Here is a 21,330-nt window from a genome sequence, read left to right as displayed (position 1 = left end):
CGGTGGGAGGGATGTGCAGACGCTCACCTTGAGGTTCCCGTCGGCTGTGATGCGCAGCCGGTTGCAGGTCCCACAGAAATGCTCAGACATGGACGTGATGAAGCTGAGCTGGCCTCGGAAGCCAGGGACGCGAAAGGTCTGGGCGAGGAGGGAGAAGGGCAGTGGCGGGAACCGGGGCGGAGAGGGCTGCTCTCCCTGCCGACCTGAGCCCTCACTCCACAGCCTCAGGGAAGCCTTCGGAAGGGAGCACCCAGGGCCCTCAGACCACAGAAGACTCAGGTACACGAGTGGGGACGAGCTCTGCCCGTGCCTGGCCTGCCGAGCAGACCGGCTAAGCATAGGGGGACCGGGGACCGGAGCACCGCGGCCAGAGCAGGCCCGTAGGGGAGCAGACCGAGCACCCCTCCCCCACGTACTGGCGTGTGTCCTGTCAAGTCACTTTACCCCTGTCCCACTCCCGGCCGCTTCTTTATCCTCTTGATCCGGGAGAAGGGAGGCTGCTGTGCTGGCACTGAAGGGCATCCTGCTAACTGGCACTGCCCTACATCGCTGCTCTCTGACCGCCCGCGGCCCCTGCCAGCTCTCCTGAACTTCCCCCGCCCAGCCCCAGGCTGCCCCCCACCTTGGCTGTGCTGGATTCCTCCTCGGGCAGCTTCTCCAGCTCCGGCCACTGCTGCCGGAGGGTGTCCAGCATCTCCTTGTAGCTGACCATCTTCTTGACGTTCCACTTGTTACCTGTATGGGGGTTGGAGGCTCCCGAGTCCAGCAGGGCAGGAGCCCACCCTCCCACACAGCTTGGAGTCGGGAGGCCCTGCCTATGCCTCTGATGCCCACGCAGCCCTAGCCTAGCCCTGCCGGGCCCCTCCCCACCATCTCTGGAGAAGTTTCTACACACACAGCAGGGTCGGAGGTCAGCAGCACCCACAGTGTGAGCCAGACCTTGCTGCCCCACACACCCTTCACCGGGGCTCCATGCTCTGCCCATAAGCCCAGCCTCCTCACCCCTCCGCACCCACATCACTGACCGTCGAAGGGCATGTACTCTATGAAGCGCACGTCCAAGGGGAGGCCCTCGGTCAAGGCCACAAAGTCCAGGAGCTCGTCCTCGTTCAGGCCGCGCATCACCACGCAGTTCACCTGCCCCGGATGAAGGGACCATGAGCGCTGCCCCTTGGGGCTGTTTTGCAGGGGTGACCTTTGGGGATCTGGGACCTGCCTGGGCTCTCCAGTGGAGGTCCCAGTCCTTGCCCTTCACCCCACAGCTCTCCTTGGGTTTGGGGAACCCATGGGGGTCACAGTTCTGCCCTCCCTTGCATTGTGAGGGGCAGGGCTGGATGCAGTGGGTAGGGAAGTGGTGGCCAGGAGCTGACAGGGAAAGACCAAGCCAGGTGGAGGGACAGAAGCAGTGGCCCGCCCTCACCTTCACGGGGCTGTAGCCCAGCTCGATGGCCTTGTGGATGCCCTCCATGACCTTGTGGAAGCCTGTGGGAGGAAGAGAAACAGTCAGGAACTCCTCCCTCTCCCCGGGCCCCTCCCTCACAGCCCTGGGAAGTAAGCACCGCCATGGTAAGGCATCTCTGAGACCACTGAGGCCTGGCCAACGAGCGTTTTCTGTAAAGGGCCAGATCGTAAAGATTCTAGGTTTTGCAGGCCAAGAGGCAAAATTGAGGATATTATGTAGGTGTATGCCATAAAGACTTCATTGACGCAATTCAGAATATGATAATAATTGAGAATAGTTTTTGGTAATACAGGTCCACGTATGGAATGGAAGACACTAATTATTTTTACAAGGATAATATTTTGCTTGGTTGGGGTTCATAGTTAATGCTCCCTATCATTAAATTGATTGCCAATGTTACCTGTAAGCCCATTCTTGGTTCACAGGCTGTTAAAAGCAGGCAGGGGCTGGGTCTGACCCCTGGGCTGTACTGTGCAACGCAGACCTGGGGGACCTTCTCAGTCCTGAGAGGGAACCGAGGCCCAGAGAAGCAGGGCCCTGCTGGCTGCTGCTGCTGCACACCACATCTCAGAACACAGGTTCCTGGCCCCGTATCCAGGCTTTCTCCCCAACAGCCTGTCCGTTCATATAAGCTACATGTTCTCACTAGCGCCTACTGTGCGCAGCTGTGTCAGGGCTGGCGAGCGATTCCCATGCATGTGGTTCACACCTGTCTCTGTGCTTACCCAGGCTGGCCTGTCCTCCCCTCACTCCCCTCAGCCCCCTCAGCTCACTCCTGCACCCACTGCCTGCCGGTCTCACCCGCCCACAGCCCGCAGAGTCTGCAGATCACAGGGGATTCCCAGCCAGGATGTCGGCTGAGGGAGGCGGCCTGGGAATGGCCTTCACGCTGTCCCCGCAGCCTTTCTGGACGGGCCCGGTGAAGGAGGGCAAGGGGAGGAATGTGCAGCAGCTCTCTCCCTCGCTGGCACTTCCATGGATACCACAAACCTAGTGGCCTCACACCTTTTCAGTAGCCTGTCCTGCAGGGCAATGTCCTGTGTGTGTGTCCCCTCCCAGTGCCGGGAGCAGGCTTCACGGAGGGCGAGGCCTCACGAGCACTTTAGCACACAGAGGGCTGTAAGCAGGGAGGCACAGGGAGAGGCCGGAGCCTCTGTCCCAGTGTGAAGCCCACGATCCGAGACCACAGGGAACAGGCAGGTCTCCCTCTCGCCCTGCCCTCCCCGATGAAGCCCAGTGGGAGGAGGCTGTGGGAGTCCCTGCTGCAGGGGTGACGGGAGAGGCTTACATCCAGGATGGGCACAGGGAGCACCCTTGGGGGCTGCTGGGGGATCCCCACCTGGCAGTGCTGGCCCTGACCCTGGCACCTCAGGGCTGCTGCTTCCACCCTGGGTGGCCCCACATTTCTGCAGAACTCATCACTGGGCAACCAATTCAGCCCAGATTGCTAGGGGCTATCTTGGTTTCAAAATGAAAGTCCTGAGTTCTTGAAACCCTCTTAGTCATGAGCAAACTGGGGACAGAGTACAGGGAGGTTGGTCACCATAGCTCTTAGCATCTGACCCCCACAGGCCTTCAGGGCGGTGGCTACAAAGACGAGGGGCATTTGGACAGGGTGAGGGGTGAAGCCCAGGCTTATCCTTAGCCAGGACACCAAGGGTGAGAGCCCCGGCCTCTGGCCCCAGCCCCAGCTCCGGGGCCTAGGAGGGCACCTCCATTGGGAGCTGCACAGTCACCTTTCCTGCGGACGATGAACTCGAACTTGGCTGGCACCAGCGTATCCAGGCTGATGTTGATGGCACTGAGACCGGCTTTCTGGAGCTGAGGCAGCAGGCGGGCGAGGTTGATGCCATTGGTGGTGACGCCGATGGTCCTCAGCCCCTCCAGCCGATGGAGCTGGGCTGTAGGAAGAGAGGAGGAGGCATCAGCCTACTTGTTCTTGGTGAGGCCAGGAGAGGGCGAGTCCAAGTAACATGGATGGACCTCAACTAACCAGGCTCAGCTTAATAAGAAACAAGAATAAAAACAATGCTAAAACTAACCAAAAGATTAAACACTGAGTGTTCCCTCTGCTAGAGGCTCTGCTGAGGGCTTGGGTGCCGGAGCTCATTGAAGTGTCACGATAATAATGATCCCACAAGAGAAGAAAGGCTCAGAGAGAGTAAGAAAATTGCAAGGCACACAGCTAGTAAGAGGAAGAGCTGAGAGTCAAATTCATGTGTATTTGACTCCAGAACTATCTACAGTAATAAAAGGGTAGTATGCTAATTAGACTGGAAGTCCTTCCAGACGTCATTCCGGACGATCTTCCAAATGAAGCCGGGCCAGAGCGAACCCCGGGTCCCAGGCCTGCTGGCGGCCGGAGGAGGGAAGCCCGGGTCCCAGGTGCCGGAAGGAAGCAGGTCCCAGGAGCCGGGGAAAAGAAGGCCCACTCTTGCACAAATTTTCGTGCATCGGGCCCCTAGTGCTCTTAATAACTAACTCACAGGTCCTTATACTCTAGTTTGTTGACTCCTCCATTCCACCAAAAATCTCCAGAAACAACAGAAGGATTTAGAAAGACAAAACACACACCCATAATAGCACTGGAAGGCAAGAAAAAATGTGTTCAATGGCCCAGAGAGGTGGAGAAATACTGAAAGACAGAAAGCAGAGGGGGACCAGATGGCTCAAGGAGACCACGGCCCAAAGCACACACAGGAGAAGGTTCTGTACAAAGTGGGAGAGTGAATGGCATGCACCACACTTAGCAGTCACACAGACAAGGAGCAGAAGGGTCCTTGGTTATGCCAAGGAGGCTGTCTTTTGGGGGAATTCTACTGGATGAGTTGGGCAGGTTGGCCAAGTTGGCCTCCCTCTCACCTCTAGGAGCAGGGAGAAGGCAGCAGCTTTTACCCAAGGCTAGAGCACTTAAGGCAGCCTAAGGGGGTGGGGGAAGCCCTGAGTAGCTGCTGATAGTCAGGAGACATGGGGCCCAGAAGACTAGCAGGACCTCATGCCCCTGTCCACAACCTCAGGGGCAACCAGCATAAACAGAAACAGCCCTGGCAGCCAGGCCAGCAGAGGCCTTGGGAACTGAGATAAGTACAGTTAAGAATAAGTAAACATTTTGAACTAACAAGCAAAATAGGGACAAACTCATAGAAAGCAGGCTGACAGCAGTTGGTGGTGGGACAATGGTGGGAGGGATGGAAGGATAGAGCAAAATGGGGGGGAAAGAGAAAAAACTCACGGACAAGAACAACAGTGTGGTGACTGCTGCACGGAAGCAGGTGGGGGAGGTGGATGAGGGTATAGAGGTGATAAATGGTGATGGACAGAGACTTGACTTGGGGTGGTGAACACACAATACAGTGTACAGAGGATGCGTTACAGAATTATGCACCTGAAACCTGCATAATTGTGTTAACTAGTGTCACCCCAATAAATTCAATAAGAAGGAAAAAAGTAAAGACAATGCTGAGAAAGAAACATAAATTTCACAAATAGGGAAATGAAAGGAGACATGAAAGAGATAACAGATGATGATTCTTTTAAAATTCAGAGTTAGATGAACATAGATGCAAAAATTCTCAAAAATATTAGCAAAATTCAACAATACATTAAAAGGGTCATACACCATAATAAAGTGGGATTTATTCCAGGGATGCAAGGATAGTTTAACATCCACATATCAATCAATGTGATATACCAGCATTAGCAAAATGAAGGATGAAACACATATAGTCATCTCAATAGGTGCAGAAAAAGCATTTGACAAAATTCATCATACATTCATGATAAAATTCTCAACAAAGGGGTATAAAAGGAACATTGCTCAACATAATAAAGGCCATATATGATAAGCCCACAGCTAACATCATACTCAATGGTGAAAAGCTCAAAGCTTTTCCTCTGAGATTGGGAACAGACAAGGATGCCCACTCCTGCCACTTTTATTCAACATTAGAATTCCTAGCCAGAGCAATTAGGCAAGGAAAAAACAAACAAACAAACAAGCAAACAAAACAAACAAACAAAAGGCACTCAAATCAGAAAGGAAAAGGAAAACTGTCACTATTTGCAGATGACATAATATAAAATATAGAAAGCCCTCAAGATTCCACCTAAAAACCGTTAGAACTAATAAACAAATCAGTGAAACTGCAGGATACAAAGTCAGTATACAAAAATATGTTGCATATACACTAATAGTAAACTATCAGAAAGATAAATTAAGAAAACAACCCCAATTACAATTGCATTAAAAAGAATAAAATACCTAGGAAGCAATTTAACCAAGCAGGTGAAAGACTTACACTGACTACTATGAGACATGGATAAAAGAAATCGAAGAAGGCACAAATAAGAGGAAAGCTATCCTGTGCCCCCAGATTGAAAGAATTAGCATTTTGAAAATTTCCATGCTACTTAAAGCAATTTACAGATTCAATGTGATCCCTATCAAAATTCCAATGTTATTTTTCACAGAAATAGAACAAACATTGCTAAAGTTGGTATGGAACCACAAAAGACGCCACATAGCCAAAGCAATCTTGAGAAAGAAGAACAAAGCGGGAGACATCACGCTTACTGATTTTAAATTGTATTACAAAGCTATAGCAATCAAAACAGTGTAGCACTGACATAAAAACAAACACATAGATGAATGGGACAGAGTCAAGAGCCCAGAAATAAACCCACACATATATGTTTAATTAATTCAAAGCAAAGGAGCCAAGACTATACAATGGGAAAAGGACAGTCTCTTCAATAAATGGTATGGGGAAAACTGCGCAACCACATACAAATGAATAAAACTGGACCACTATATGACAGCATACAAAAAGATTAACTCAAAATGGAATAAAGACTTAATAGGAAATGATAAAACTCCTAGAAGAAAAACATAGTAAACTTCTTGACGTTAGTCTTGGTGATGAGTTTTTGGATCTGACACCAAAAGTAAAGGCAACAAAAGAAAAAAGAAAAAGAGCAGGACTACATCAATGCTGTTCAGTACAGCATTACTTAAAATGAGCCAGGACATGGAAGTCACCTAATTGTCCATCAGAGAATGAGTGGATAAAGAAAATGTCACAATACACACAATGGAATGTTATTATTCAGCCATAAAAATAAAATCTTGCCATTTTTCATAAAGCTAGATCTTGAAGGCATTATGCTAAGTGAAATAAATCAGACAGAGAAAGTGATATGATCTCACTTATATGTGGAATCTTAAAAAACAACACCCAAACTCACAGATACAGAAAACAGATTGGTGATTGCCAGTGGTGGTTGGAAGGGGGTGAGTGAAATGGGTAAAGGTGGTCAAAAGGTATAAACGTCCAGTTATAACACTAAGTCCAGAGGGTGTTATGTACAGCATGGTGAGTATAGTTAATAATAATATATTGTATATTTGAAAATTGCTAAGACAGTAGATCTTAAAAGTTCTCATCACAAGAAAAGAAAATATAACTATGTGTGGTGATGTATATTAACCTCACTTATTGTGGTGACCATTTTGCAATGTGTAAAAATATCAATTCATTATATTGTACACCTGCAACTAATACAATGTTATATGTCAATTATATTTTAATACAAAAAAAATCAAAGTTAATATCCTCCAGGAGTTAAATATTACATTCTGAAATGAGAAAAATAACTTATTAGAACTCTTAAAAATAAAGTATAGTTATAAAAAGATATATTCATTATGGAAAGTTAGAATATATATATATATATATATATATATATATATATATATATATATATATATATAGTTGTGAAATATATAGTGTAGAAAGAAAAAAAACTTAATGAGAAAGCAGAATGGACACATATCAAGAGCAAATGAGCAAATTGGAGTACAAAGCAATTCTCCCAGAATGTACACAGAAGAACAAGAATAAAAAATACCTCCACCTACTGACATTTAAATCTAGAGAAAGGATACTGTGTCAAAATGTCCACCGTGGTTATCTTTGATCAGTAGTATTATTATAGGTGATTTTTACATTTACTTGTCTGGAGATAAAATTTATTTCAAACCACTTGAATGCATGAACCTTGGTGAAGAATCAGCTTATCTCTGCATGAGAGCAGAAGCCAGGAGTGAAGTGCCCAGATGAAAATTGGGGAAAAGATTGCACAAAAGGCAGCAGAAGATCACACATTTAAGCATCAGTTTGGGGAGGACTGTGCAGAAGTGCACATGTTCCGGGTATAAGGCTAATATTATACCGCCTTTCTGGAGAGACATATATGGTAAAGCATTGGACCTGAAGTTCTAAGTCTAAGAATTTACCTAAGGAAATAATTATAGATGTGAACAATATTTAGTACGAAGATGTTTAGTAGACAGCAGTGCATAGTAAAAGACAGCTGGAAATCATTCTGATACCCAACAACAGAAAACTGGCTAAATTATGCTTTGTTTAGATGATGGAATATTATGCAAACAAAAATGACTCTACAGAATAATATGTTCAGCTGTTGGGAGATACACATGCTATATTAAGTTCAGAGAGCAGGTTAAAAACAGTTGTTAATAGGATTTCCCTTATATGTGGATTCTAAAGAACAAAATACATGCTCAACAAAACAGAAAAAGACTCAGATACAGAGAACAGACGGATAGTTGCCAGACTGGAAGAGGGTTGGGTGGCTAGGTGAAAAAGGTGAAGAGATTAAGAAGTACAATTGGTAGTTACAAAATACTAGTCACAAGGATGTAAAGTACAGCATATGGAACACATTCAGTCAATAATATTATAATAACTATGTATGGTGTCGGGGGATCATAAGTTATATAATTGTCTAACCACTATGCTGTACCCTGAAACTAACATAAAGTAATATTGACTATCAGCTGTAATGGGGGGGAGGGGGAGGGAGTTAAATAAAAAACAACAACATCCGGAAGTTAAAAACTAAATATGAAAATAAAACACCAAAATGTTGACAGTGGTTACAACTGGGTAGTAGTTATATATTGTTTTTGCTTACCTAAAATAAACATGTATTACCATTGTAATAGGAAAGTAAAATTTTAAAAAGAAAAATTGTTTTAAAAAAAGCTTTACCCTGGGGCTCTGCCAACATGGAAAACTAGCAGCAGTTGGTTCCCTACACAGAGGGATTCTGGAGAAACACAGAATCCAGGACATTAATTAAAGAAAATCTAGAGAACTCAAAGGAAGACGGACTGGTCTTCTGAACGAGTATGGGGAGGGGTTGTAGCCTGGGTTGAAGGTGCCTGGCAGAGAATGTCAGCAATAATGGTAAGCAAGGCAGTTCAACTCCCTGCTTGCCCTCACCCACTGATGCCTCAGAACAACCACTGCTTGTACCCTTACTGAAGGAATCAGTGGCATGCGCCCCAGAACTAGCTCAGCAGCCACTGGTGGTAAACTCGGGGGAGCTGCCTGAGTCCCACTAGAGGAGGAGCTGAAGACACAGGTAGGGACCTACCAACCTCCTGCATTCATTCCTCCGCCTCCCAAAGCCCCAGGGCTCCTTCCAAACCTGCTTCTCCCTGAGGTTTGAAGGTGAAGACCTACAGGACTGCCACATTCCTTAAGTCCAGGTGCCACTCTCATCATAAGCTAAATGAGCAGTATGACCTGGAGCTGTGCAGTGCACAGCCATGCTGGTTGTTCAGGGGGAGACAAACACGAGTGAATAACGGAGACAGTCTGGGATCTTGAGCTCCCTGTGCCTACCAAAAACTAAACTCTGGCCTTAACCCTTTTTCCATGAAGCAGTGTCATGTGTGTGATGTGCCACTGCGTCAATCTGACTCCTGATGACGCCATGAATGACTGACACCCATATCCTGCCCTCAACAGCCCTGCTCTGCTCCTGCAGACTCAGGCCCATGGCTGTTTTTATGAAGTCAGCCCATCTCAGGTTTGGTCTTCCTCCTTTCCTGCTGCCTCCTATTTCCCCAGCATCACTGTCTTTTCCAAAGAACAGACATAGCAGAAGAGTGTCCGCTTTGTCATTTTTTGCCTCCAGTGATGTTTCAGGTTTAATGTGCTCTTGGACCCACTTGTTCCTCTTCCTGGGGGTCTGCGGTATCTGTGAAGCTCTCCAGCTCCATCTTTCAAATGAATCAATATTTTCCCCTATCAGCCTTCTTCACTGTCCAACTTTTGCATCCATACTTAGCAATTGGGAACATGAGGGTGTGAATCATCTTAGCCTTGGTCTCTATGATACACCGTTGCCCTTGAAGATCTTTCCTAATTCTTTCACTGCCCTTCTGAGTCTCAGCCTTCTCTTGATTTCTTGGCTGCAGTCTCCATTGACTTGATGCTGAACCAAGGTAAGCGAAACCTTAAACAATTTCGGTGTCTCCTTTGTCTATGTTAAAGTTGTGTACTTCTTCTATGGTCATGATTTTTTCTTCTTGGTGTTCAAATAAAGTCCTGATTTGGCACTTTCTTCTTCCACTTTCATCAGAAGTCGTTTCAAATCATTGGTACTTGCTGCAAGTAAGAGGGTGTCATCTGCATATCTTAGCTTATTGATATTTCTTCCACCAATTTTCACTCCTTCTTCCTCTGAGTTTAGTCTAGCCCAGTTTTTTGTATGATACAGTACATGTACAGATTAAACAAATAGGGAGATAAAATGCACCTTCGTCTGGCAACTTTGCCGACAGCAAACCATTCTGTCTCTCTGCATTCTATCCTGACGGTGGCTTCCTGTCCACAATACAGGTTACGCTTCAGGAAAATCAAGTGCTGGGACGCGCCCAGTTCTTCCAGAGCAACCCAGAGCTTTTCAAGATCCACGGAATCGAAGGCTTTACTGTAGTTTCTAAAATCCTGAAATTCCCTGGAGCTCTCCCATATCCAACCAATGTTCACACTGAGATCTCAAGTGCCTCTTCCTTTTCAGAATCCAGTTTGAACATCTGGCATTTCTTGCTCCGTGTGAGGTAGAGGCCTTTGTCGTATCACCTTGAGCATCACTTTACTTGCTTGGGACATTAGAGCAGTGGTCCTGTGGTTACTGCACTCCTTGGCATCTCCTTTCTTGAAAATTGCGATGTATATTGACTGTTTCTAGTGCAGGGGTGGGCAAACTTTTTGACTTGAGGGCCACAATGGGTTCTTAAACTGGACTGGAGGGCCAGAACAAAAGCATGGATGGAGTGTTTGTGTGAACTAATATAAATTCAAAGTAAACATCATTACATAAAAGGGTACGGTCTTTTTTTTTTTTTAGTTTTATTCATTTCAAACGTAGTTTGCCCACGGCTGTTCTAGTGTCATACAGAATAGCTAATATTCTAGGGGCGCAAACTTACAGGCTAAACTAAGGAAACCCTTGAGAACTATAAAAAGTACCTCCAAAAAAAATCTAAAATATATACCAATAGAAGAAATAAGATTAAAACAGATAAATCAAGCAAATAAAATAGACATAATAAATACAGTTTAAAAAAGGATATTTACAATATAAAACAAAAATTTTCATTTTAAAAAACAAGGGGGAAATATTAAGTAAGAACATAGTTGTAAAATAAGGAACATAAGAAATAAGATGAACAGTGGTATGGACGCGGGAAATACTGGTGAGTTAGGAAGTAAGATTAATGAGCTCTCCCAGAAAACATGAGGAAGAGATTAAAAAATCAAAATATAATTTAAGAGCTGTGGAGGCTATAAGCAGAAGGGGCAACATCCAGATAACAGAGGTCCCAGGAAAAAAGATTAAACTGGAGAGAAGGAAATAATGGAAAAATAATGGAGAAAATGTTCCCCATATTTAAAACGGATGGCTTAGTACTGAAAGAACACTTTCATGAAATGCAAACAGAACAGAGAAGGAAAAGCCTATTTTAGACATATAGTAAAATTTAATAAAACCAGGTAAAAGAAAACGTTCTAATAACTTCTACAGGAAGAGAGCGTATCACCTGCCAACAGCAAGGAGCAGACTGACACCAGACTTTTCCCAATAGCATACTGGTGTAAGGAGACAATGCAGGGGCATTCTTTTTTTTTTTAATATATATTTTATTGATTTTTTACAGAGAGGAAGGGAGAGGGATAGAGAGTTAGAAACATCGAAGAGAGAGAAGCATCGATCAGCTGCCTCCAGCACACCCCCTACTGGGGATGTGCCCGCAACCAAGGTACATGCCCTTGACTGGAATCGAACCTGGGACCCTTCAGTCCACAGGCCGACACTTTATCCACTGAGCCAAACCGGTTAGGGCAACATTCTTAACATAATACAGGGGTGAACCCTGAACCCAAAATGGTATATCCACTCAAATAACATTTTAAACTACTACTCAGCTACTTTAAAACATTATAAAAACTGCCTGGCTTGCCAGATTTAATCAGATTTACTATCAAAATTAGATTCACCATTAGAACCACATCGAAAAACTGTTAGAGGAAATAAATAAGATAAAAAATAAATTCAGAAGATGCTACAACAATTATGGATGATCAAATACCTTGGTACAGTTTGTTGTTATCTTAAATGACAGACAGTGTGCTTAGGAGAGACACAGGGGAAGACTATTCATAATAACCCATGAGAAAGTTCTAGAAAATATCAACAATCATTGGAGGTGAGGGGTTGGCAAAATCAAGGGCAAACAGCTGGGTTAAAGTTCTTGTCTTGGTAGGAAGAAGGAGGAATCATTTATTTTAAAAACCAAAAAGGAAGAGAAAAATACGTATTAAATATATGACAGATAAAAGACTGTAGAAAAAAGTCCAAATACTTCATTAATTACAATAAAGGTAACTAGAATAACTGGTGAGTTACCCGTTAAGAGTCAGAGATTATCAAATTTGATTCAACAAAAACAAAAGTAGAGAGATCGAAGATGGCGGCGTAGGTAAACACCGGAGATTGCCGCCGTAAACAACCACTTCAAAAATACAACTAAAACTCGGAACGGACATCAACCAGAACCACAGGAAGGCTGGCTGAGGAGAGACTCTTCAACTAGAAGCAAAAACAACAGCATTCCGACGCTCAGAGGAGGCGTAGTGTGGAAAATTTAAAGGTACGGTGGTGCGGTGGTGAGGTGGTGCGTGCACAAAGCGGGCTGGCGGCTGAGGGCGCGGTTGTCGTTTTCAATCAGGAGTGAGTCTCAGACTCTGGGCTACAGATCCGGGCGAGTCTCTAGGGACCCAGACTCAAACGGGAGAAGCGGGACTGTCTGGCTACGGCCCCTCCGAGGTTTGCAGCAGTTGCTGGGACAGAGAGGCAGAACCCCTGGGGACGGACTGAGAGCGGCCATAGCGGCTCCCTCCCCCCGCCCTGTTGATCCCGCCCGCCCAAGCCCTGCGCACAGCCATTTGCTGATCGCCTCAGGCAAAGGCTGGATTAGCGCCTCCCCAGAAGACAGACGTTTTCCGCACAGCTGATTCCTATAGCCAGTCGGCCTGGTGGTCAAATCCCTCTAGTGTTAACTACAACAATTAAGGCTTGGCTAGAACAAGACTGCGCACAGAGACCACAAGGGGGTGCACCAAGAAAGCATAAAAGATGAGGAGACAAAAAAACATGACAGAAATGGAGGATATGGAGCTAAGAATCGCAATTTTGAGGGCTTGCCATAAATTTGTGCAGAGCCTCACGAAAACTAATGAGACCCTCGATGCTACGATAAAGAAATTAGAAAGTAAGCATACACGGACTGAAATAAAGAATATTATACCCAATAGCAGACCAGAGGAGCTCAAGAATCAAACCAAAGATTCGACAAAAAACACCCAATTGGAAAAGCAAAATGAAAAAAGAATCCGAAAGTGTGAAGATAGTGTAAGGAGCCTCTGGGACAGCTTTAAGTGGTCTAATATCAGAATTATTGGAGTGCCAGAAGATGAGAGACAGCAAGATATTGAAAACCTATTTCAAGAAATAATGGCAGAAAACTTCCCCCACCTGGAGAAAGAAATGGACTTACAGGTTCAAGAAGCGCAGAGAACCCCAAACAAAAGTCCAAAGAGGACCACACCAAGACACATCATCATTAAAATGCCAACAGCAAAAGACAAAGAGAGAATCTTAAAAGCAGCAAGAGAAAGAGACTCAATTACCTACAAGGGAATACCCATACGACTCTCAGCTGATTTCTCAACAGAAACTTTGCAGGCCAGAAGGGAATGGCAAGAAATATTCAAAGTGCTGAATACCAAGAACCTACAACCAAGATTACTTTATCCAGCAAAGCTATCATTCAGAATTGAAGGTCAGATAAAGAGCTTCACAGATAAGGAAAAGCTAAAGGAGTTCACCATCACTAAACCAGTATTATACAAAATGCTGAAAGGTATCCTTTAAGAAGAGGAAGAAGAAGAAAAAGGTAAAGATACAAATTATGAACAACAAATATGCATCTATCAACAAATGAATCTAAGAATCAAGTGAATAAATAACCTGATGTACAGAATGAACTGGTGATTATAATAGAATCAGGGACATAGAAAGGGAATGGACTAACTATTCTTGGGGGGAAAAGGGGTGTGGGAGATTCGGGAAGTGACTGGACAAAAATCATGCACCTATGGATGAACACAGTGGGTGGGGAGTGAGGGTGGAGGGTGGGGTGGGAGCTGGAAGGAGGGGAGTTATGGGGGGAAAAAAGAGGAACAAATGTAATAATCTGAACAATAAAGATTTAAAAAAAAAAACACAAAAACAAAAACAAAAGTAACAGCTATGTGCTGTTATAAGAGATATACTTAAAGGATAAGAACACACAAAAAGTTTATATTCAAGTCTTACTACAGCTAAAAGCAAGCTGATATAGCTTTGGTAAAATAAAATACATAGATCTTAAGGCCCAAAGTATCATTATGGAGAGAAACCCACTATATAGTGATAAAAGATTCAATTTATGAAGAAGACAACAATTCTAATCACATATGAATCTAATAAAATCACCTCAACAATGTATAAAATAAAAAGCAATAGGACCTCTGAGAGAAATGAACAAATCTACACACTTACTTATTACTGGCAGACCAAGCAGACAGAAAGCCAGCAAAGATAGAGATAACCAGAGGTTTGAACAATAAAATTACCCAGCTGGATCCAATGAACAAATATAAATGTCTCCATCCAATAATTAAAGATTAACCATTCTCCTCAAGCACAAGTAGAACATTTACAAAAACTTCCAATACACTAGATCATAAAGTCTCAATAAATTCTAAATGAGTATCATGTAGCTATATTCTCTGACTACCATATACTTAAATTATAATTTAATAATGAAAATATAAATGAAAAATCCTCATATATTTGGAAATTAAAAGCACTACTACATATTTCGTGAATGAAAGAACAAATCAGAATAAAATTAATATTTAGATCTAAATGTTATAAAAGTGATAGGCTATGCTAGGATAGAAACAGAAATAATAAAATAGAATACAAATATACCATAAGAGGTTCAACAAATCCAAAACTAGCACAACAGACAAACCTCTAGTAATATTTAAGAAAAAAGAAGAGCTAAAGTACAAATAAACTACATTAAGAAAAAAAGTTACAAAATTGCTAGTAAAACTGAGACTAAAAAGACAAGAAAATATTACCAATAATTTCATACCAGTAAATTTGAAATAAGAAATAACAAATGTCTAAAATAAAAATTTAACCCAACTGGTGTGGCTCAGTGGTTGAATGTCAGTCTATGAACCAAGAGGTCATGGTTCGATTCCTGGCCAGGGCACGTGCCCAGGTTGCAGACTCCATCCTCAATAGGGGGCATGCAGGAGGCAACCAATGGATGATTCTCTCTCATCTTTGATGTGTCTATCTCTCTCCCCCTCTCCCTTTCCCTCTGAAATCAATTAAAAAAATTATTTTTAATCTGGCAGGCAGGAGGGTGGTAGGCAGTTTGTATCTGGGCTGTGAGGTGCTGGGAACCTCCGAGACCTTGCTGCCTGTCTCTTTAACACCAGAGGAAGCAATGCGGAGTGGGAGGAATGGCAGAGCTGCAGATGTTACCAGAGGAGGAGATGCCATCTGGCAAGAGGGCGCTGATAGAGAGGTACCAGAACCTGACCTGGGTGGCTCAGGCTACAGACAGGAGAAGAGCTTTAAAGAGAGCAAAGCCTACACAACCCAACCCCCAGCTAGTGTTGCTTATAGAATAAATGCTTTGGCCAACGATGTGCTCTAACTGCTGGACATCCAAGGCTCTCAGCCTCGGAACACGAGTCTTCCATCAATCGTATCTCACAGACGGTGGACATTCATGAAGAAAAAAAGGGCTTGAAGAGAGACTGGTATTTTGACAACAAATAAGAACTCACAAAATTGTCCAGGCCAGTGTTCCCAGTGGTTAGAGTGTGGGCCTGTGCACTGGAGGGTCATGGGTTCCATCCCGGTCAAGGGCATGCACCTGGGTTGCAGTTTCAATCTCCAGCCCCCGTCAGGTGCGTGCGGGAGGCAACCAATCAATGTGTCTCTCACTGATGTTTCCCTTCTCTCTCTCTCTCTCTCTCTCTCTCTCTCTCTCTCTCTTTCTCTCTCTCTCTCTCTCTCTCTCTCTTTCTCTCTCTCTTTCTCTCTCTCTCTCTCTCTTCTCTCTCTCTCTCTCTCTCTCTCTCTCTCTCTCTCTCTCTCTCTCTCTCTTCACACACACACACACACACACACCCCTTCCCTTCCACCCTCTCTAAAAAATCAATGGGAAAAAATATCCTCCAGTGAGGATTAACAAAACAAAACAAAAAGGCACTCACAAAATAAAAGCACCTGCAAATATGAAGCACCTTGTCAGGTATATTCAGAAACCTATGGACTATACAGTTCTAGACGATGAGGGCCACGGTGTCAAGCATGGACATAGTCAGCCTGCAAGAACTGGTGCACGGCTGAGACAAGTCCTCCCACGTCAGGCCAGGGAATGCGAGAAGGAACACTCCTTACGAAACCCTGGAACCTGTTAAACCCCCAGCAGTTCCTAATGAATGACTACCTGGCAAGTCCTGCTAGGCGTGGAGGTCAGCGCGGCTCAGGCAGGACAGCTTCCTTAAGCCAGAGACTGAGGACACACAGTGGAAGTGGTGGGGGACGTGGAGGCCGAGAAAGCAGTGGCAGCAGCAGTACTGGCATTCCCTCTGCCATGCCTACATCTTCGCCACCCGCCACTGGACCCGTTGCTGATAGTCCAACTCCACCACCACCCCCTCCACCAGATGACATTCCACCACCGCCGCCTCCACCCGCAGTGGGTCATGAAGATGAGGAGGCCACAGTAGTTCAGTATAACCATCCAATCATTATACTGAGAAAGTTGTGGCAATATGTGATATGAAAGACAAGGACGATGAGCGATCATTTATGGAGGGTGCAACATTTATGCAATAAAGAAGAATGATGACAGCTGGTATGAAGGAGTCTGCAGTCGAGTGACTGGTCTGTTCCCTGGGAACTATGTTGAATCAATCATCCACTAGATGATTAAATTTTCTTTTGCTTTTAAAGTGGGTTCTTACTGTGGGACTATTAATGGTTAACAAAATCGTCTTAAAATGTGCCCATATTTTCAGGACGTGCTATTTTATTGGTATAACTGAATGCCTACCTGTAAGCATTCATCTTTGAAACAGTTTGTGTATTGCTAAACAGCAATTTATAAAAGAGGCTGCCCATAACTGATTATGCTTAAATACTTAATTTCACAGTATTAACTCTGGGGGGTGCGGGGTATGATATTTAATGATTCAACTGTATCATGTTTCGGTACAGCACGGTTACTAGTGCTGTGACGGACTAATATTAACGTCAGAAACTTAAATGCTGGTGCTGATCATACACTATGTTTAGGTTCTCCCATTTTTGAAATATAACTAGTTGTTTAAAGCATGCACACAAATTTAAGTATTGAAATATACTTTAAAAAATCCAAAATGCCTCCAATTTGTGTAATATTTTCTTGGAGTACTCATACTTAGATCTCTTGAAATGAATTGAGTCTTTAAGGTTTCCATGTGAAACAAAACAAACAAAAAAGAGGTTATCTACCTGTAATGTCATAATTTGTACCTAAGTTTTTTAATGACAGAATTTGCATTATAAATTTTTTTCATTCACAAATACATAAGTGAATCAAATGTTTCTGATCTTTTCTTCACTGATTTGCTTTTAAAAAATAAATAATAGGTACTGATTTATTGCACACAAAAAGTATCTACCAAAACTGACTCCAAAAGAAGTAGAGAATTTGAATAATGTAGTAACTACTCTAGAAATTGCAGCAGCAGTTTAAAATCTCCCTGCATCCAATGGCTATGCATATATGCATATACATTCTTTGGTTAATCTCTTCCCACCCACACCCTTCCCTCTGAGATTCCTCAATCTGTTCCATGCTTCTATGTCTCTGGATCTATTTTGTTCATCAGTTTATTTTGTTCATTAGAGTCCACATATGAGTGAGATCATGTGATACTTGTCTTTCTCTGACTGATTTATTTCACTTAGCATAATACTCTCCAGGTCCCTCCATTCTGTCTCAAAGGGTAAGAGATCCTAATTTTCTACTACTCCATAGTATTCCGTGGTATAAATGTACCACAGCTTTTTTATCCAATCATCTACTGATGGGCACTTGGGCTGTTTCCAGATCTTAGAAATTGTGCTGCTATGAACACAGGGGTGCATATATTATTTCTGATTACTGTTTCAGGGTTGGTAGGATATATTCCTAGAAGTAGGATCACTGGGTCAAATGGCAGTTCCACATTTAATTTTTTGAGGAAAAGCCATAAAGGTTTCCATAGTGGCTACACCAATCCACATTCCCATCAGCAGTGTACTAGGATTCCCTTTTCTCCACATCCTCGCCAGCACTTGTCATTTGTTTATTATGGTGAAGACCTGGGGTAGGGGACGGGTGCAGGCTGGAAGGGATCAATGGGGAAAAAGAAGGAGGGCATCTGTAATACTTTCACAATAAGATAAATTTAAAAAAAAGAAATAAAGTAGCTGAATTATAATAACAAAAAATAAGTAAAAGTGCCCAGATTCCATGAGGAAACCTTAAAAGCAGTCTCCTATTTCCACTACCATTCAGTATTGTACTTAAGAACCTAGATACTGCAATAGGACAAGAAAGGGAAATTAAAGGCATATCTATAGAAAAAGTAAATTGTCTTTAGTTGCAGATGATATGGTTGCTAGCACAGAAAACTCCAAAGAATCGAAAGAGACATGTTATAACATTGACAGTAGAGTTAGAGGATATATCAACAATGAAATGAGAAAATGTAACTTAAAAAATATGACACTGTGTCTGTTAGGATCCTAGCATAAAACAGAATTCATCCCAAATAGTTAAAATGAAGAGACTGTATTGAAAGAACTACTTACAAAGATATGGAAGGAATTAGGGGCCTCAATAATGAATAGTACAGCACTCAGACTAGCAACATTGGGGACCCATTATTATATGTAAGGCCAAAGGACAGATATAAAGAGAAAGTTAAGCTAGGAGTCCAATTAAGTCACCATGGAGAGAGGCTGCCCTGTGGGAGTTCTAGTCTCAGAGGGAATACAGCTACTGTCGGAACCCAGTGTAGAAATAGAGCAGGGAGCAGTAAAAATAACCTGACCTCACTGGCGGGCTCAACCCATCAGGATCCCAACAGACAAGGGACCCTGGGTGATGTAGTTTCTTGGGTTCAGCAACCTGGGATGGTGAGTCTATGAATAAAAATGATATTAATTCTCCCCAATTTGATGTACATGTTTTATGCAATTAAAATCTCAACAGATACACAATGAACATTCTGAAAAGAAAATTACAAAAACAATCCATTTATAATAGCATAAAAATAATAAAATGCCTAGGATTAACCAAAGTGAAAGACTTTAACAATGAAAACTACAAAACATTGATGAAGAAAATTAAAGAAAACATAAATAAATGGAAACACATCCCATGTCCATGGGTTGTAAGATTTATTGTTAAGTGTCAATATTACCCAAAGCAATCAACAGAATTAATGCAATCCCTATCAAATTCCCAAGGACCTTTTTGTAGAACTAAAAAAAAAAAAAAAAAAAAAATTCTAAAATTCATATGGAATCTCAAGAGGCCCTGAATAGCCAAAACAATCTTGAAAGAGAACAAAACTGGAGGATATACACTTCCTGATTTCAAAACACATTACAAAGCTACAGTAATCAAAACAATGTGGTACTGACATAAAGACAGACATACAGACCAATAGAATAGAATAGAGAGCCTAGGATACACCCTCTCATTTATAGTCAAATGCTATTTATGGAGGCTGCCAAGACCATACAATAGGAGAAAAAACAGTTTTGGGTTTTTTTCAACAAATGGTGCTGAGAAAACTGGATATCCACATGCAAAAGAATGGAGTTGGATCCTTACCTAACACCATATACAAAAATTAATTCAAAGTGGATCAAGGACCTAAATGTAAGTCCTAACACAACAAAATTATTGGAAGAAATTACAGGACAAAAGCTTCACAACATTGGATTTGGCAACGATTTCTTAGATATGACTCCAAAGGCACAGACAACCAAAGAAAAATGGACTTCATGAAAATTTAAAAATTTGGGCACAGAAAGATACTGACTATAGAATAAAAAGCAATCCACAGAATGAGAGAAAATATTTTCAAATTATATATTTGATTAGGGGTTAAGATCCAGGATAATAGAGAACCCTAAAACTCAGTAACAACAACTGAACGCCCAACTGGAAAAAGGGCAAAAAATTTGAAAAGATTTTTTTCCAAAGCAGATGTATGAATGGCCAATAAGCATATGAAAAGATGCTCAACTAACCATCAGGGAAACGGAAATCAAAACTACAATGAGATACCACCTCATACCCATTATGATGGTTACTATCAAAAAAGTAATAAAAAATGCTGGCAAGAATGTGAAGATATTGGAACTTTGTCACTGTTGGTAAGAATTTAAAATGGTACAGCCAATGTGGAAAACAGTATGGAGGGTTCTTAAAAAAGTTTAAAAATAGGACTACATATGACCCAGCAATTCCTTCCACTGTCTCTTGGAAAGCAGGATCTCAGAGAGATACTTCTGTGGTAGGCAGCTAAACAGAGATGGGCAGAGTAAGAACAAGGATGATGGGACAGGTACAGAAGGTCACCAGGGAGACAAGTCCTGGGTGACCGACCCTTCCTCCCCTAGCATATTGCTGGTCAATATGTTTAGATCCCCTGACCTTTACTCCCTAGAGATAACATCCTGGCTTCAGTTGTATTTCAGCTCCAGGCTCAGAAAAGCAGCAAAACCAGACAAGCAACACCAAAGCTGACCTCAGGACCAGCTGCATTGAATAATGGCCCCCTACCTTGGCACCAATCAGTGGAGACCACATCCCTGAAAGGACACAACTGGAAATCTGCTGAATATTCTACTGAGATCTTCCCCTGGGACCTCCCCTAAAATCTACACCCTTAAAACCGTTAAAACTCAGGACTTAGAGTGCTCTCCTTCCCTGGAGCACACCCCTGCCTTTCCCTTCCTCCTCTCCCTTCCATTCCCCCTGGCATGTCCCCTTTACCTTCCTCACTTTTAAGCTCCAAGAGCCCTCCTTCTGCCTCTGTAACATGTTTCCTAAATCCATTTCTTCTATCACTCACTTCTTCCACCTCTGTGATTTTTCTAAGTAAATGTTCTCTTATAGTTTGAGTCTTGGCTCTGAATATTTTCCCAGCCAGAACTCAAGTATTGATGTTGCTGACCCAGATCCTGTCTGACCCCACCAGTCTAACACCTGGTGCTGTTATCCCCGCCGCCAACATTTCTATACCTGTTCATAGTAGCATTATTCACAACAGCTAAAACATGGACGCAACCCAACTTGACCAATG

At 43.1% G+C, this 21,330-nt stretch overlaps 1 protein-coding gene and 1 pseudogene across 1 annotated transcript in view; one reads left to right on the top strand and one right to left on the bottom strand.

The window, feature by feature from the left end:
- The window catches only part of MOCS1 (molybdenum cofactor synthesis 1), a 39,862-nt gene that overhangs the window by 5,231 nt on the left and 13,301 nt on the right, over nt 1–21,330 (bottom strand). Inside the window, 5 exon segments of the mRNA XM_070418639.1 lie at nt 28–138; nt 623–735; nt 1,026–1,137; nt 1,421–1,482; nt 3,199–3,363. Of these exon segments, the coding sequence (XP_070274740.1) occupies nt 28–138; nt 623–735; nt 1,026–1,137; nt 1,421–1,482; nt 3,199–3,363 (563 nt within the window).
- Nucleotides 15,427–16,905, top strand: LOC139013236 (abl interactor 1-like; annotated as a pseudogene).

The sequence above is a fragment of the Myotis yumanensis genome, unplaced genomic scaffold, assembly GCF_028538775.1.
Source record: "Myotis yumanensis isolate MYYU_CA2020_CCGP unplaced genomic scaffold, mMyoYum1.0.hap1 SCAF_6, whole genome shotgun sequence".
Lineage (NCBI taxonomy): Eukaryota > Metazoa > Chordata > Mammalia > Chiroptera > Vespertilionidae > Myotis > Myotis yumanensis.
The sequence above is the reverse complement of the archived record's forward strand: the minus strand, read 5'-3'. Positions and strand labels throughout refer to the sequence as shown.